Raw genomic sequence first — 16,944 nt, 5'->3', positions numbered from 1 at the left:
AATTTGCAAAATGTGTGCTGCCAATTGTACAAAAAAGTATGTTTAGTAATATTTTAGTAAATATAATATGCAAGTGTATAATCTACATTAAAACATGCACTGCATCGTTTCATTCATAACAGTATAATATGAATATTTATTATTGGAGCTGATCCAAAGTATTGATTGATATAATTTATAGATTCAGTTGGACTTAAGTTTGCTTCTATTTCTGTACTTCTAGATCAGAACACAGTAAATGATTTGTAACAGTAAATATAAATGTTTTTCTCAATAAAATGTTCTGTTATCTGGTAAAAAAAAAGAAAAAGATTATACTGTAGTATTGTTAATTTCCAGCAATTCACTGTTCAGTACTTTCTTTGTTCTCTGTTAATTAACAAATACATAACTGTCTGGAAGTATTACACAGCCTCTCTAATGTTCACATAAGTATCTCAAACAAAACATACGTCAAGACCTGGATAGTGAATTTTCCTTTGTAAGGCTGCTCATGCATCTTATGCTTTGTCTTTGTCCGTGGTTTCCTGGCTTCTCTTCTCATGGTCGGTGTTGTTTGTTCTCAGGCGCTGACTCAGTTCTTCAGACAACACTGTGCAACAAGATTTCTGGGGAGCAGATTTCAGGAGTATTTACTGCTTATTCATTAGTGACTGAATGTTCACACGACAACACTCGTAATCTAGAGTTGAGTGAATGTCTGCGTGCGGGTAACGCACCCTCTGGTCCCCAGCTCTGCTCCGAGACTTGGCGGTGAGTTCCAGGATGGCCAGCAGCAGCCCCAGGCCCAGGCCCATGGCCAGCACCAGGAATATGCCCTTCAGGCTGTGGGGCTGCAGAGCAGAGGCCTTGGCTGGGTCTGCCACGCAGCTACTGGCCCACCACTTACTGCGCAGGTAGGCCAGCTCCCCTGCCTCGCTAAGCTGCAGGATAGCCACACTCAGGTTCTTGAGCATGGGAGAGCCTGGAGGACACAAAGAGCACCAGTTTTCACAGCAGCCGGAGTGTTTAGACAAACCGATAGTAACAGTGAATGACACTGGCGTTGTCGGCGGTTAAACAGCTTTCTAAGGTTGGTCAGCGTGCATTGACGTGTGACGGGACTTCTCACCCAGGGTCCCGGCGATGCTGTACCCTCTCATGCAAATGACCTCGTGGACACGGACCAGCTCACAGTGACGCGCCACCGCCAAGTCCAGCGACACAGACTCTCCGATGAAGGCGAAGTTGCCCTCCTTTGCCCTGCGAACTCCCTCATCCATTGACGACACAAAACTCTTGGCTGTGTTCATGTGCTCATAGATCCGGCGGTAGGTTGGGTTATTGGAGTTCTATACAGAGGAATAGTAAAGAAAAAACAGATAAAAAGTTTGATTTCAGTCTGATACTGAGAGAACTGACTGGCAGGTGAGTCTACTAATTTAAGGAAGTGAGGGGAAAGCAATAAATAAGATAGGGCATGGTGGGGTCTACTAGCCTCACCTTGAAGAAGGCAAGTGTGGAGGACCCAGAAAGCGTCCCATACTCAATCCTTTGCTGATTGACCAAATCCTCAAAGCCTTTCACCATCAGCTGATTGGAGCCTGAGACCTGGGAGGTGTTGAGGTTGGAAAAATAGCATGCCAGAAGGACCAGACCAAACAACCACCAGGTACAGCAAACAATGCGTCCTGATAAAGCTTTGGGGTGTGGCCCGGCACCTGAAAACAAGACAAAATGATATTTTCCCCATCTCTTGTGTAGTATTAGTGCATGTAAGATGTTGGTTGAAATCCCTCTTAGTTACCCTGTAGAGTGAGGGCACCAGCTGTGAACCACAGGCTGTGACTGAACGTGAAGTGGTTCTCCTCAGTCTGTGGTTGACTCCACTCGAACGGGCTAAGCCTGTGTTGGAAAAGACTTGTGTAAAGGTCTTTAAAAAGCGAAATGACTGAAGAAACAACATCTCTGCTTTGAAAAGGTGCATGGTGCATCAATAGGAGGAATTGTTATTATAATAACAAAATTAATTTATTGCATTTGCAAAGCGCTTTTCATTATAGAGGAATACTCCCAAAGTGCAAGAAAAAGAAATGTATAATTATATTAAATAAATAAAAGAACTATCAGATAAAAATGAATTGAAAAAGATATAGAGATTATATAAATTAAAATATAATGATAATACAGTAAACTCAAATTAAAATTCATATTATTATATAGTAATGTACAGTATAATTTGATTAAAGAGAAGGATAGGCCAACTGATAGTGTGTCTTAAGGCCTGCTTTAAAAGCCATGACTGTCTGTGCAGACCCGAGGCTCTCAGGAAGGGGAGTTCCAGAGGTCAGGTCCTATGAATGAAAAGGCGCAGTCTCCCATTTTTCTGAGCCGAGTTCTTGGTTCATTGAGCAGATTGGCGTTGCTGGACCGTAGAGGGCGTGGAGGTCGCAAGCCATTGATAGCTTTATAGACTGAAAGGGTAATTTCCAAGTCAATTATTTGAGGGACAGGAAGCCCATGAAGGTCAACAAGGAGAGGTGTGATGTGAGCAGATTTATTTGATTGACTCAGGATCCTTGCAGTGCTGTTTTGGATGAGCTGTATTTTATGGATTAAATTTGCTGGCATGCCCTCTAGTACTGCATTCCCATAATCCATTCTGGAGAAAACAAATAAAAGGATACGCTTTTCTGCATCAGAGAAGGTGAGAGAAGGTCTTAAGGTGAAGAAATTATGTTTTACAGACATGTCTTATGTGGGCGTTAAAAGTAAGAGTAGGGTCAAATATCACACCCAGGCTGGTGATGACTATAGCATCACAACAATTATAATGATTATAGCAGTAATATGGACTACAAAGTGTAAAAAGGATCATTTTGGTTAAAACGCCAGTGTTTTAGAAAACTGAGATTTGCAAGATTAAAGGAAAATGTATATCACAGTCCAAAGCTGGCAGCAATCAAGTAATGAAGTATGCTAACCCGAGCTAGTGACAGAAGACGTACAGGGAAGATCTAAACTGCCAACCACATCCATTTTCCTCTCTCATCTCCTTCTAAAAACCCATTGCTCAAGAAGGTCAGAAACGACGGCTCCTCTGGCTTTCCCAAACAATGACTTTTTGAAAACACATAACAACAAAAGACACTAGCATCACATTACAATTCACCTTGCTACTACCCAAATGCAGATAGCAGTCCCCAGGTACGCAGTGAGGATCCCCACCCAGGTCTCTACGGAGAAGGGGGTCAGGAATTCAAAGAAGCCAGCCTCCTCTGCAATGTCTTTCCTCAGCAGGATGCTGATGCCTGTCTGCATGAAGGGCTTGGTCATCCCCACAGCCTTCTCCCGGGCAGCAGTGAGGGTCAGGGGAGCAATGGCCAGGTCTGCCTCCTACAGGGATAAGATGAAAAACATAAAAACATGACAAGATGAAAAACATAAAAACCCACGACCTCTGCTTTCTAATATCCCTTAATAGATTCCTACAGTGGTACATACCCTTCATAAAGAGCAGAGGGTTTTCCCCTGGCGTCTGAAATGTGTGAACACGTTAGCTTCACTTACCCCCCTGACAACCTCTCCGACCATCCCGTTCCAGGCTCCACTCTCATCCTGCCTGCCGTAGGAGCCGTCTTTCACCAGGTGCACGTTGTATTCAAAGCCCAGTTTTTTGGCCAATTCCGATAGCAGGTCCATGCAGTAACCTTCCAGCTGAGAACCTTTGGACATGGTGTATGGATCTTGCTAAAGGACAGACAAACCCTCACCCTTAAACACCAGCCAGCGATTTGAAACTGAAAGGTCTTTGCAAGGAATAGAGTTACAGAAATAGATATCAGTTATTTACCTTGATTGTTGTGATTTTCAAGTCTGGTAGAACTGATTGGGGGAAAAGAGATTTTAGTGAGAAAGACTGACTATCTCATTACCTTGATTCAGAGCACCCACATCGCAATCAAATAAAATGACAGTGAAGTCTTAGGGAAATCAATTGATTCACAGCATCTCCAACAGCAGAGAATATTAAGCGCCTCTTAAATGTTGTCGAAGTGTCGATACATAATTTCAACGGAAAAGGTTTTCGACAACAATGTACAGGCTGACCCAGTAAAGAGACAGAGAAGAGGGCACCAGCAGCAAGGTTTTCAGCAGACCTTCCTTATCCATCAGCGCTGCAGCCTTGCCAGAGCTTCTTTCCGGTCCAGCAGGCTCAACATTACTGTCACAAATGTTTAGTGTTTTTCTTTCACTCAGAGGGCCGTTGGAGTGACCTCCAAATTTAGCAAGTCGAATCAAAGAGCTCTTTGTGCTGTGTTCATCTTTAAGCCTGTATACCCTGAGTGACCCCTTTGCAGATAGGGAGTGGTGAATGCAAGCGTGCATTGATGCCTTCTCAGTAATCACCCGTGGTTTCCGGCATCACAGAGAGCTGGCTACTCTCTTTTCCCACTTGAAAGTGTTCAAAACTCCCCGAGATCTATTTACAGCCATAAACCAGTTAGTTTATTCAAGCAATTACAAAGCCATGGCACTGTGGGGTGGGAGGGCAGTCAAAGACTATCAAAAGCCTTGATTCAGGCTGAGGCGTCAGGGCTCCATCAATACCATAGGGCGATTCTGACACCCAATCAGCTCCTCCTATTCAAAACATGACACGCAAACAAGCTCTTCAGGCGTCCCTGTCACAATTTGACTACACTTAAAACACAAGGCTCCTTGTTCATTGAATTGATATATAAAAAAATGTTGTAAGCATGTCAGCTGGCTCTTGTCCGTTTCTATCAGAGCGGGGTATGGTCAGTGTTTGCCAGACAGGATGCGGCCCCTCACTTTGATGCCATGCCCGCTGTCAGTCTCCTCATTTATGACGTGTCAAGCTCTGAGAAACTCTTCCACGTCAAGCAGAGAGATCATGAGGAGCCTGGCACCAAAATGTTAGGCTGCCACACTGCCGTCACAGAATTGCATCGACCGGTCTAGTGGCTGAAGAAAAACATCTAAAGTACAGTTAAACTGTCATTTAAAATGTTCTCACACTTTCAGATTGTTTCTGCTATTGCTCCATTCAGAGGTGGAATTTAAAAGAATCCAGCTGCTAGGAATATCAGCATGCCACTGATTTAACAGTTTTATATGGACCATCATTTTTATTTTTTTATTTTATAATGCGATAACAGTCATAAAACAGTCAATGTACAGTGGAATTGTTTCCTTTGGGGGTCAAGAGGCCACGCAATAACATTTTGAAATTGGCCTACAAATTGCTATATATGTCCATAATACAAAGTCTTTGTTAAGAATTGCCATGCCTAACAAATCCTCTGTCATTCTCAAGTCTCATTAGAGATAACTACACTACAGTATACAATATTAACACTGGTAAGAGCACAGACATATCTTGGACCAGGTTACAGTGAATCTCAATGTCAACTGAACATCATCCTCTTTTACACAGTCAGAATGTATTTAATGACAGAACAACAGACAGACTTTCTAAGCACAGGAGGTAGAGGAAACAGTGTTATTACCTGCAGTACATCTCACTGTGGAGAGTAGAAGCACCACAGTGTGAACGAAGACACCCGGCAACACCTTCATGGTTTCACCTCTGACCCTAATGATGTAGAACTATCAATGGGATTTTACAAACTAGTTAATTCAGTGACAAACAATTCAACCAACTCTAGATAAATGTTGAGCAGCTGATTAAAAACACATGAATAAAGGACAATGTACAATATGACAACACACAAATGAAAGAGACCTCCATACCTGGCAAGGTTGCTGGCTTTGAAGTAAATCTTCCTTATTGAGTGTTCAGCTATGGACTGGTCCTGATGAACTAGAGGAAATTATGATGAGAAATATTCCTCCCAGCACAGCAGAGCTGCAAAAACAGCCAACTGACTTTTTGTGGGTGGAGAATAAGGAGGTGGGGAGACAGACAATGTGTTTGCAATTAAAAAAGATTAAAACGCACAATCTTCCATATTAAACACAGTATCACAGGCTGTTATGCCTAATTGTAAAAAATACATGTTAATTTCTGCTTATTTTTTTTTTTTTTTTTTTTAAAGCTATTAGTTTTTTTACTTCTAAAAACAATATTTAACATTAGAAAAAATACAAGTAAACATTAATCCAATAAATACTAGAAAATAACTTATTGTGTTGTCCAAAATGTAATTGATAGTTAGAAGAAATGTAGTGAAGTGTTAAGAAACTAAGCAAAATGAAGATCGAAAACACAGTGGAAGACCCCAAAGCTGTCAGTACCTGATGATCAATACTCAAAGATCAGCTTCCTGAGGACAGAAGGAAATTCTGTGAAGTGCTCACTTAGCTTGGTGTCACCTGGCACCAAAAGTACCCATTTCAACCATGAGAAGATTCCCAAGAAATCTCCATCATTAACAGATTGTCAAAAAAGGTAATCTTTCGACATGATAACGACAGCAAACTCTATACAAAGATGATTGACACCAACTTGGAGCGGATGTCTGCAGATGCACCACTAGCTGTATTATACTGGCAAATTCAGACTGAACTCAACATAACTGAAGCAGTGTAGGATCACTTGGACACAGAAAAGCACAAAAAGCAGCTTAAAATTTTAAAAGAAGAGTTCTGTGAGAAGCTTTGACCACAGACAGGAGTATTCAAAAACATTGCAGTCTACCAGAGCAAACTGCTTCAGTTTAATAGTCTAAGGATGCCCAAAATTATTTGTTTAGAAAACAAGACATTTTTATTACTATTCATTATAGTAATCTTTCTTTCTGTTTACTTCCATTATACACAGTGTTATTTTTCTTGATCAAATGAACACTGCTCAGATAAGGGCATAGATTCAGGAAGGGGGTCATGACCCCCATTATTACAGAGGTCAATTTGACCTCTGGGAGACCCATTGACACTCTAAAATGCCAAACAAACCTACACTCTTGTGCACAGTACAAGATCATTAATGTTAACTACCATATGACTTGCTTGTGACTGATTTAAAGTCACCCTACAGGTTTGCATCTGCATACCAACGAGAGTTGACACACCAAAGGAGGAAATGTTTACAGTTTAAACAATACAGGTGGCTGTTTGCCACGAGAACGTTAACGTTTTAAACTCTAAACTAGCCTATACAAAGGCATAGTCTACACTGTACGCCATGTTCAGATATATTTTTAAATGAATAATACTTATGAGCAGCATTGTATGTAGTCTGTACTAAATGTAACAGGTGTCAACTGCTATCGGTCCATAACGAAGTCAAGGCGCGCAAAACAGAAGTCAAGGATCTTTTCTCAACGCTTTGCGCTAACGATGTGGTCCAGTTACAACACGATGCATTGGGTTGTCTGTTTTGGCCAATGATAATAGAATGCGCGTTATGTACGCGGCAAAAATAGGATTCACAATTGGCTGTGCTAGTTTTTTTCTCCAAAGGGGCGTATTTTTCAAGCCATCTTGACTGAATATCTAGCTACATCCCAAGGTATATTAACCTGACACTTCTTACATTATTTTACGTACCAATTATTTTAGGTATTTCAAGTTGAAAACGTCTAAAACACAGATATGTAAGCAGGTCGAGTTATAGCATTTGTCCGAAGTCACCATGGAGGACTGAAGTGCTGAAGATGACGCTGTCGCCCCTGAAATTACCGGCTAGCGATGGCATAGCTTGTCAATAGCAAGTCCGTTTCTGTCGTGTTTGAACATTTACTAACGTTCTTTTTTTTCTGGCTCGCGCATACCATAGGATCAAGTTAAACAAGGTAAACACAACCAACATTTTAGCAGACTTGTTTTTGCTTCATTAAATGTGGCGCTCGTCATGTCGAGCTATGTGCCCCCTATGCAAGCTAGCTAGCTCGCTGCTTAGTACAGTACTGCTTGAGTTGTATTTGAAGGGTTTCTAGTTTGCTTACACACAAGAAAACTCATTGCGGCATTGTAGCCGACATGACAATTGTACAGTTTTGCAGTGTCAACCCGGGTATAGTGTCCCGGTTGTGTCGTTGCCAATATTGCATTGGTTGCTTATCAGTTCACAATAATGTATTGACTGCAAATGTTGTTGTACGGATAAAATGGCTGACAGTTTGGTATTTAGCGCCCCGCAACCCAACTATGTTCAGCTGTAAGCAAAAAAAAATAATACTAGCAGTTGATTGGTTAGAAATATATGCGTGCAATGTTGATTGGCTACCGTGATGCTCACGGGAGTGTGAGGTTAGCTTGCGTCTTAGAAAAACTAGATAGTAGTACTGTAATACCAGATCGCTATTAGATTATTCTCACATCACATTTAAGACTGCACATCAGTAGTAAAATCAGTACGCCTAATGTCACTTCTGCTGTGTTGCAATTCTTTCTCTCCAGAAATGTCTACAACGTAATGCACTCGTTTCTGTGAGTCTCTTTCACTTACTTGCTGCTAGCTGGCCAGTATGTAATGCATTAAATTATACTATGTTAATTAGTTGGGTGATAGAGTCAAATATAGTCTGTTGGGTTTGCCATATTTCACACACATTGAAGATAAATCTGTTTGTGCTAATGTTATGTAATTATCACTAATGACATTTCAAATGTGGTTTCAGGTGTGACATTTCAAATTTAATATGTAATCATCACTGGTGACTTTTTAGATTATCTTGTAATAAGCAATTTTATTGACTTGCACTCGTCTTTCTAAAAAAAAAAGAGAGTTTTACTTGACAATGCTGTTCTCACTCTCCATTTTAGGACTCAAGTGCACACCCCCATGAGGAGGCTGCGGAGGGGATGCAGGGCAGGAGTAGTTGGCCTTGATATGGGCAGGGGACGGGGGAGGGGCAGGGGGAGAGGCAGAGGAGCAACAGTGTCGCTCCGGCCGCCTTCCCCCTACAGACTGCAGCTATCGCCGTCAAGAGAGACTTTGACCTACGCCCAGGCCCAGAAGATGGTGGAGGTGGACCTAGACGGACGGCTTCACCGGATCAACATCACCGACCCACTGCCAGTCATCACGGAGGATGAAATGATGGCTCAGGACATAGTCGAGTGCAACAGTAACAAAGAGAACAGTGAACAAACCCAGAGCAGAGCCAGACCGGGGCGCAAACCTCCCAATACAAAGAGCCGGAGGCGGGAAAGCAAGAACTCATCTCACCAGAGCCGACGCTCTGGCAGTCAGCACCATGCACAGAGCCAGACCAACTCCTCCCAGCAGCCCTCCCACCACAGCCCTCTCCCCGAGCCCACCTTCCGCGTGCTGGACTCCCTCTGTCCTTTGGACGCGCCTCCCCTCCCCGCCTCCTACTACCGCTTCATAGAGAAGACTGGGGAGGAGCAGGACCGGGAGGCTGAGTACGACATGGACGAGGAGGACCTGGCCTGGCTGGACATGGTCAATCAGAAGAGGGTGTCGGACGGCCACGCCTCCGTCTCCCCGGACACCTTCGAGCTGCTGATCGACCGGCTGGAGAGGGAGTCCGTGCTGGAGTCGCGGAGCCAGGCCCTGTCACAGAGCGCCGTCGACGAGGACGCCTTCTGCTGCGTCTGCCTGGACGACGAGTGCCTGAACAGCAACGTCATCCTGTTCTGCGACATCTGCAACCTGGCCGTCCACCAGGAGTGCTACGGCGTGCCCTACATCCCCGAGGGCCAGTGGCTGTGCCGCTGCTGCCTGCAGTCGCCGTCACGCCCCATGGACTGTGTGCTCTGCCCCAACCGGGGAGGTGCCTTCAAGCAGACCAGCGACGGGCGCTGGGCCCACGTGGTCTGCGCCATCTGGATCCCGGAAGTGTGCTTCGCCAACACAGTGTTCCTGGAGCCCGTTGAGGGGGTGAAGAACATCCCACCGGCCCGCTGGAAGCTCACCTGCTACCTGTGCAAGCAGAAAGGCCGGGGGGCGTCCATCCAGTGCCACAAGGCCAACTGCTACCGGGCCTTCCACGTCACCTGTGCCCAGAAGGCCGGCCTCTTCATGAAGATCGACCCGGTCCGAGAGACTGGGGTGAACGGGACAACTTTCTCAGTTAAGAAAACCGCCTTCTGCGAGAACCACTCCCCGGTTGGGTCAAGGCAAGATGGGTCGGGCGACGAGACGACGGAGGGAAGGCTGGTGGGAGGCAGGGGGAATCGAGGTCAAAGGTCATACACGCAGAGCCCCCCACCGCCTCCCAGGAAGAAGACGCCCAAGGGCCAGAAGAAGGGGAAGAAGAGCCCCGCCCGTCGCTCCACTGTGCCTGTCCTGCTGGTGCCTCAGATCCCCTCTCACAGGTCAGAGGTCGCCTCAGACGCCACTTATACTGATACACCACGCCCAGTAGAGTTGTCCTCAAACTGTATTTCCACCTGCGTGAAATTCTGTTGTTGTAGCCCAACAACGCATGTTTAATGTTACCATTCAGCTGTCCTGTGATAGGAATTGACACCTATCTACACAATGGGAAAATGACACTGTATGAATAGTGGTTAATGCAATATAATCTACAGGCTGAACAAGATTTGCACTGGTGTAGCCGTCCAGAGAAAGAACCAGTTCATGCAGAGGCTTCACAACTACTGGCTGCTGAAACGTCAGTCGCGGAACGGCATGCCCCTCATCCGACGACTGCACTCTCATTTGCAGTCTCACAAGGCCACCGAACAGGTCAGGAACACACTAGGAGGGAAAGACCTAAAGTCACTTGTAGACCCTCGATGCAGATCATTTACATTTGAATTGCTTTTGTTCAGAGGGAGCCCGACGAGAAGCTCAGCGCGGCGATGGAGGAGCTACGGTACTGGCAGAAGTTGCGGCAGGACCTGGAGAGAGCCCGGCTTCTGGTGGAGCTCATCCGCAAGAGAGAGAGACTCAAAAGGGAGCAGGTAGTTTGTCGTTCTCAGGGAGACCCTGAAATAGTTTCTGTAAATATTGTATGAAAATAATTTTCTTTTACAATTGCTGTACCTGTCTTCTTGTTTTCCTCTGCTTCCATTTCATATGACCTCTTTTTCTCCCTGTTCCCATTTCTCGCTCTAGATGAAACTTCATCAGGCTGCTCTGGAGTTGAAATTGACCCCAGCGTTGATACTGCTGCGCTCCACCCTTGACCAGCTTCAGGAGAAAGACACAGCGCAGATCTTCTTAAAGCCTGTCAATCTAGCCGAGGTTAGTGGCGTTCCATAAATAGGTCACTCGTACTGCTTTTCCCTTCTACTGTTATTTCCTTCAATAATTTGTGTGTTTTCATTGCCAACTGAATGTTTTTAACCAAAGGTACCGGACTACCTTGAGTTCATCTCCAGGCCCATGGACTTTTCTACAATGCGTGCCAAACTAGAGGCCCATGCCTACTGCTCCATAGGAGACCTGGAGAGCGACTTCAACCTCATGGTGTCCAACTGCCTGAAGTACAACTCCAAGGAGACTGCGTTTCATCAAGCCGCACTGCACCTGCGGGAGGTGGGAGGGGCCATCCTCCGCCACGCCCACAGGCAGGCCCAGAGCATTGGGTTGGACCCCAGCACAGGCATGCATCTTCCGGACTCACCAAACAAGCACGGCTTCTACCAGTGCACCTGGGAGGACGGTGAGCGTGCTGGTTGGGGTTTGGTCTTGGAGTGGCTTTTCAGAAAACAACGGTTATAACAAAGATGGTGTTTATTGCATTTCTAGAGCTAATTTCATTGAGCTAATTTCTAGAGCTAATTTCATTGCAGATGATGCGTTTCCTCATCTATCCCATGTAACTCCTCTGTCTCCTCCCACTCTACAGTGGACTCTCTTTTGGACCCGGTTAACAGGCTTCACATGTCCACAGAGGAGCAGCTGAAAGCCCTGCTGGAGAAGCTGGACTTGGTGACGTCCATGCGCTCCAGTGGTGGAAGAACCAAACGCATCCGCCTGTTGCGCAGGGAGATCAACACGGTCGGGTACAAGCAACAGCGCTCACAGTTGCTCAACGGTAAAGAGGAGGAGGAGGAGGAGGTGGAGGAAGAGGAGGTGGAAGAGGAGGAGGAGGAAGGAGAGGATGAGAAAGACAATGGAAAGAAGGACCTTGTGGAGAATGGTCCTTTAACATCAGCATTGACCCCAGGGACAGGTAACTTTGCTTGTTGCTTTCAAACTCCTCTAACCTTCCTCGTATAAACCGTGGCCTAGTTCAGTGTTTCCCAATCCTGGTCCTGGGAACCCTAATGGGGGTGGCCCTACCACTTACACAGTTGATTGACGTACTCAACCTATCATCGAGTCTTCAATTCAAATCAGGTATGTGAGTGTTTGGGCAAAAACATGCACCCCTTGGGGTCCCCAGGACCAGGATTGGGAAACACTGCCCTAGTTACTGGTTTGCTGTCATGTACTAAACATTTTAATTCCCCTATAAGCCGGTTTCCTCACAAGCCTGTTTTCTCTTAAGATGACTCCCCTCCAACACTAGAGCCGTCATGCCCTGCGTTGTCTCCGCTGCCAGGCGACGCACCCCCTGAACCGCCCGTTCTGGGCCCTGTGATGGCGGGACGAAGGTCACCTGGGCGCTCCTACAAGCGCCAGCGGTCCTCTCGTAGCGGGGGCAACGGGCCAAGTGACGATGATGCTGACGTCCCGGAGACACCAACAGCCTGCAAACAGGAAGAGGCCTCTCCGGACGTCTGTCCTTCGGAGACTCCGTGTCCCCCCACAAACGCGTCGCCCCTGACCGGAGTCGGCCGTCGCACGTCTGTCCTGTTCAAGAAGGCTAAAAACGGAGCGAGACTCGCAAAGAACAAGGCGGCCCAGTTACAGAACGGAGGGACAACCGACGGGCAAACCAACGGCTTGGACAGTCCCGCTGACGTTCCGAAACCTCCCAGCTCAACAGTCCTCCCCGCCTCCAGCCCTGCGGCTCCGCCCACGCCAGCCACACCCTCCTCACCATCACCTCACCAGCTGAGGTCCAGAGGACCTAGTTCTGACAGCGAGGGAGACAAGACACTTCCCCTCCTCTTCAAAGAGGAAGGTAGATACGACAGATTGAATTCATACACCTATAGGCAATGGGTAATATGTTTATACAAGTAAGCGGATTTTTTTTACTTTATGTTCCAAGACCTGCATCATGGAAGAGAGTGTGAAAAGTGATAATGAAGATGTCTGTTGACAGAGTATATTTATTAATTTATTTTTTTACTAGGCTTCACAAATGGGCTTGGAAAGGATAAAGATGATGACTCTGACGCAATATTCAATGACCAAAAACAAAGGTGAGCTTCCCACTAAACACTTATACTCTTGGATTTCCCACGTTTAATGCACTGCTGTGAGGAAGTAAGTAGACACCTAGAAATTCTCTATTTTCTAGGCATGTACAGCTCTGATTTGACAGATGAAGCATTGTTCAGTATTTGAGTCACAATTCTTCATGACTTGACTCATCTGGGACTCGACATCTAGTGACTTGGACTTGTATTTGTTATAGAGCATGTAAAGAGAATTTAATAATAGTGACACCAGATGCCCAGAGCTGTTCTGTTCAGCGGTAGGAGGTTTGCGCTTCTCCTGCCACACAGCCTACATCAAATGATGAGCTGTGGGGGAGTGTAGGCAGACAGGCTCCGCCTCTGGTCATACACCATGCAGTCGACTCAGATTTGACTTTGATTCAGTCCTTTCGCTCAGCACTTGCAAAACGTCTTGATTCTTCCTTTTAGTAACTCAACCATCTGTTCCGTTTTGGATACAGTGCTCCTCCGCCACCCAAACGCAGTCGTGGAAAACCAGCTCTGGCTAAAGTCCCGGAGAGCCAGAATGGTGACTCAGGTGAGTGTGTCCAGGCAGAAAAGCTTGCAGGGTCAGTCAAAAGATCAACTTTCACTTTCCAGTATTCTTAGTTTGCGAGTACATGTATAAATTCTAGAACATTTGAATTAATTTATTACGGGACCCACCCCCTTTGTGTTTGTGCTCAGGGAGGAGTATGCTTTTGCCCTTTGATAGTGCGACAGAGCTCACACCCCTGGACCTGGTTTGGGCTAAGTGTCGAGGATATCCTTCATACCCTGCAATGGTGAGAGATCCCGAATTCTGTACCACGTTTGTTACACGTATATCAATAGACGCAAAATACAGTGCTCATAAGTTTGCATATCCTGGCAGAAATTGTGAAATGATGGCATTGATTTAGAGCCATGGGGAGCAGAAAAGAAATGTCAAAAGACCTGTGTAACAAGGTAATGGAACTTTTATAAAGATGGAAAAGGATATAAAAAGATATCCAAAGCCTTTCAAATGCCAGTCAGTACTGTTCAATCACATAAAGAAGTGGAAGATTTTGGGGATCATTGACACTAAGCCAGGTACAGGCTGCTCTGGAAAAAGACAGTGTGGTTGTTTCAAGGAGCACAATACGATGATACTTGAAGAAAAATGAGCATGGTCAAGTTGCCAGAATGTTGTCTTTACTGCGCCAATGCCACAAAAAAGCACAGTTACAATATGCCCAACAAAACCTTGACACGCCTCACAGCTTCAGGCACACTGTAATTTGGAGTGACGAGACCAAAATAGAGCTTTATGGTCACAACCATAAGTGCTATGTTTGGAAAAAAGGGGGGGGGGGGGGGGGGCTCTAAAGGTGATGGGACTCTTGTGAAAATTGATGGTCAGATAAATGCAGCATGTTATCGGAAAATACTGGCAGACAATTTGCATTCTTCTGTACGAAAGCTGCACATGGGACGCTCTTGGACTTTCCAGCACGACAGTGACCCTAAACCACAAGGCCAAGTTGACCCTCCAGTGGATACAGCAGAAAAAGGTGAAGGTTCTGAAGTGGCCATCACAGTCTCCCGACCTTAATATCATTGAGCCACTCTGGGGAGATGTTAAACGTGCGGTTCATGCAAGACAACAAAAGACTGCATGACCTTTGCCAAGACGATTGGGCAACTATACCACCTGCAAGAATTCGGGGCCTCGTGGACAACTATTACAAAAGACTGCACGCTGTCATTGATGCTAAACGGGGAAACACACAGTATTGAGAACTAAGGGTATGCAGACAGGGGTCAGTTCATTTTTTTTTTCTGTTATGACCTACAGTTGAATGTGAATTCCATAAGAAATAAAGAACATGTTTTTTGCCTGCTCACTCATGTTTTCTTTACAAATGGTACATATATTACCAAACTTTTGAGCACTACGGTAAACCTTTCCATCAGTTCAAACAGTCTTTTTTAAATGTAGCCGACGTTGACCTCACCCGTCGCCATGGTAGCTCGGAGAGTAACAGGATATATACTGCCAATGGGTTTCCCCAGGTCGTCGACCCCGACATGCCCCAGGAAGGGCTTCTCCACAACGGCATCCCTATCCCCGTGCCTCCTGGTGACGTGCTCAAACTAGGGGAGCGGAGGCAGAAGGAGACGGGGGAGAGGCACTACCTGGTGTTGTTTTTTGACACCAAAAGGACCTGGTAAGAACGTCAGGCGGAGTCCTGCTGAATCGTCTGTGACCGTTATCTGCATGTCTGTTTGTTCCTTCTGTTGTAACCCCCAAAATCATTACATTCTTATAGGACACCCCAATGGGTGACTATCCTGGAAACCAAAGCTGGGCTAAGGGGCTTATTGAATGTTTCATTGTCCTTCTATCGAACCCTCTTGTTGCCTTTCAGGCAATGGCTTCCACGGGACAAGTTGCTGCCTATGGGGATGGATGACACCGTGGACAAGCTGCGTCTGATGGAGGGCAAAAAGCCCAACGTCCGCAAGTCTGTACACACAGCATACGACCGGGCCATGGTTCACCTGAACCATGTCATGAACCATGTCAAGGGAAACCTCACCTTCAACCCCTCCAATTTTATATGAAGGGTTTTATTCAGTCAGTAAATCAACCGTGAACTGTCTGGTTCAGAGGGTTGAAACCTTCCCCGATGACAAACGTTCTCGTTTAGAGAAGAACAACCCCCTATTGTTGATTCATGCCTCAGAAGGTGAGAGGTTTGAGGAGTTTGATATATCTAAATGAGGTGGTCTGATCCTTTTAGGGAAAACAATATCATTTTAACATTTGGGGTATGGCTTCATAAAATACATGAATTATTGGGTATATTTTTTAGATAATGTGATTATTCATTGTGATTTGTTTTTATTACTTAATACAACCACTCTGTTGCAATGAGTATTAATAATATGAAGTTTGTTTTAGGCCAAAGTGAATCGAGACATCAAAGAAAGAAATTGTATATATTTTATCCTTAAAGGGATTTGCTTGATTCAAAGCATATTCAGATTGTATTTGTCCTTGAAATACCATTCTTCTTATACATATTTTTACACATTGTGAAGCTTTTTTGGTTTTTATTTCTTTTTTTATACGAAATGAAACTGATGGTGTGCTTTTTGCAGCTATTTGATGGAACATTAGAACTTTTGAATGTCTAGTTAGGATGAAGATGATGCTGTTTTTCACCATTCACATCAGTGGTCACCACCATTTTCTAAGCAAAGTCAATAACTTGGGATGCAAGTCAATGTGGCAAGATATTATTTGCAAACCCTTCCAATGACTTGAAAAGCACAACCTGTTAGTGTGAAGAGGTGTGTAAAATGAGCTATCAAGCCATAGTTATGAAAAAAATGGTAAATGTATATAACCCGATGAGTCATGTGCATGTGTAGAAGCATATGCACATCTTTTTGTATATATGTAAATGTATGTGTTTATAATACACAAAGTAATTTAAGGAATGCAAAAAAAATTGAAATATTAGATTTTAATTTATCGTGTGACAATTGAAAGTCTGTTATTTAAAAAAAAAAATATTGAAAAAGATTTATGTCTGAAGCTCTGTAGCTCTTTGTTTCAGTGAATACTTATTGAGATATCAGATAATGTTCCCTAGTGGTCAGCCGGCACAAACCCCTGTAGTTGAGTAGGCATAAAGTGCACTAGCCTACTAGACTGTATTAGGTGGCACAGATGAGTTCTGGATCTTGTCATTT

At 44.9% G+C, this 16,944-nt stretch overlaps 2 protein-coding genes across 6 annotated transcripts; one reads left to right on the top strand and one right to left on the bottom strand.

The window, feature by feature from the left end:
• Nucleotides 1-115: 115 nt before the first annotated feature.
• si:dkey-183j2.10 (probable glutamate receptor) lies at nt 116-5,893 on the bottom strand. Of its 2 annotated transcripts, none has more exons than XM_010901844.3 (10): nt 5,758-5,893; nt 5,514-5,613; nt 3,833-3,864; nt 3,550-3,729; nt 3,152-3,375; nt 1,787-1,899; nt 1,483-1,700; nt 1,112-1,331; nt 720-964; nt 116-608 (listed from the first exon to the last, which is right to left on the bottom strand). In XM_010901844.3, the coding sequence occupies exons 2-10, from the start codon at nt 5,581-5,583 to the stop codon at nt 501-503; spliced, it is 1,410 nt and encodes a 469-aa protein (XP_010900146.1). In that variant the 5' UTR covers nt 5,584-5,613; nt 5,758-5,893; the 3' UTR covers nt 116-500. The 2 variants fall into 2 exon arrangements, with proteins under 2 accessions (XP_010900146.1, XP_010900147.1); XM_010901845.3 differs by having other exon boundaries at nt 122-608; nt 1,787-1,884.
• Nucleotides 5,894-7,424: 1,531 nt separating this feature from the next.
• On the top strand, nt 7,425-16,762 carry brpf3a (bromodomain and PHD finger containing, 3a). Of its 4 annotated transcripts, XM_034287231.1 has the most exons (15): nt 7,438-7,477; nt 7,745-7,760; nt 8,368-8,397; nt 8,734-10,251; nt 10,468-10,624; nt 10,711-10,842; nt 10,997-11,125; nt 11,234-11,546; nt 11,733-12,059; nt 12,378-12,956; nt 13,131-13,200; nt 13,680-13,756; nt 13,906-14,003; nt 15,256-15,410; nt 15,612-16,762. In XM_034287231.1, exons 3-15 carry the CDS (start codon nt 8,384-8,386, stop codon nt 15,805-15,807), a joined length of 3,765 nt encoding a protein of 1,254 aa, XP_034143122.1. In that variant the 5' UTR covers nt 7,438-7,477; nt 7,745-7,760; nt 8,368-8,383; the 3' UTR covers nt 15,808-16,762. The 4 variants fall into 4 exon arrangements, 3 of the variants coding, with proteins under 3 accessions (XP_012993865.2, XP_010900150.2, XP_034143122.1); XR_829423.3 differs by having other exon boundaries at nt 7,425-7,760; nt 13,648-13,756; nt 15,612-15,727; XM_013138411.3 differs by having other exon boundaries at nt 7,426-7,760; nt 8,368-8,433.
• Nucleotides 16,763-16,944: the final 182 nt, after the last annotated feature.

The sequence above is a fragment of the Esox lucius genome, chromosome 17, assembly GCF_011004845.1.
Source record: "Esox lucius isolate fEsoLuc1 chromosome 17, fEsoLuc1.pri, whole genome shotgun sequence".
Taxonomy (NCBI): Eukaryota; Metazoa; Chordata; class Actinopteri; order Esociformes; family Esocidae; genus Esox; species Esox lucius.
Note: the sequence above shows the minus strand (reverse complement) of the source record. Positions and strands in the feature narration are given on the sequence as shown.

Coding starts and splice junctions, on each gene's coding strand:
- brpf3a (XM_034287231.1), top strand. Junction 13,201..13,679: donor TTCAATGACCAAAAACAAAG/GTGAGCTTCCCA, acceptor TTTTGGATACAG/TGCTCCTCCGCCACCCAAAC. Junction 15,411..15,611: donor TTTGACACCAAAAGGACCTG/GTAAGAACGTCA, acceptor GTTGCCTTTCAG/GCAATGGCTTCCACGGGACA.
- si:dkey-183j2.10 (XM_010901844.3), bottom strand. CDS start 5,583: ATGAAGGTGTTGCCGGGTGTCTTCGTTCACACTGTGGTGCTTCTACTC. Junction 3,730..3,832: donor TGAAAATCACAACAATCAAG/GTAAATAACTGA, acceptor TCTGTCCTTTAG/CAAGATCCATACACCATGTC. Junction 1,701..1,786: donor TGGTGCCCTCACTCTACAGG/GTAACTAAGAGG, acceptor TCTTGTTTTCAG/GTGCCGGGCCACACCCCAAA.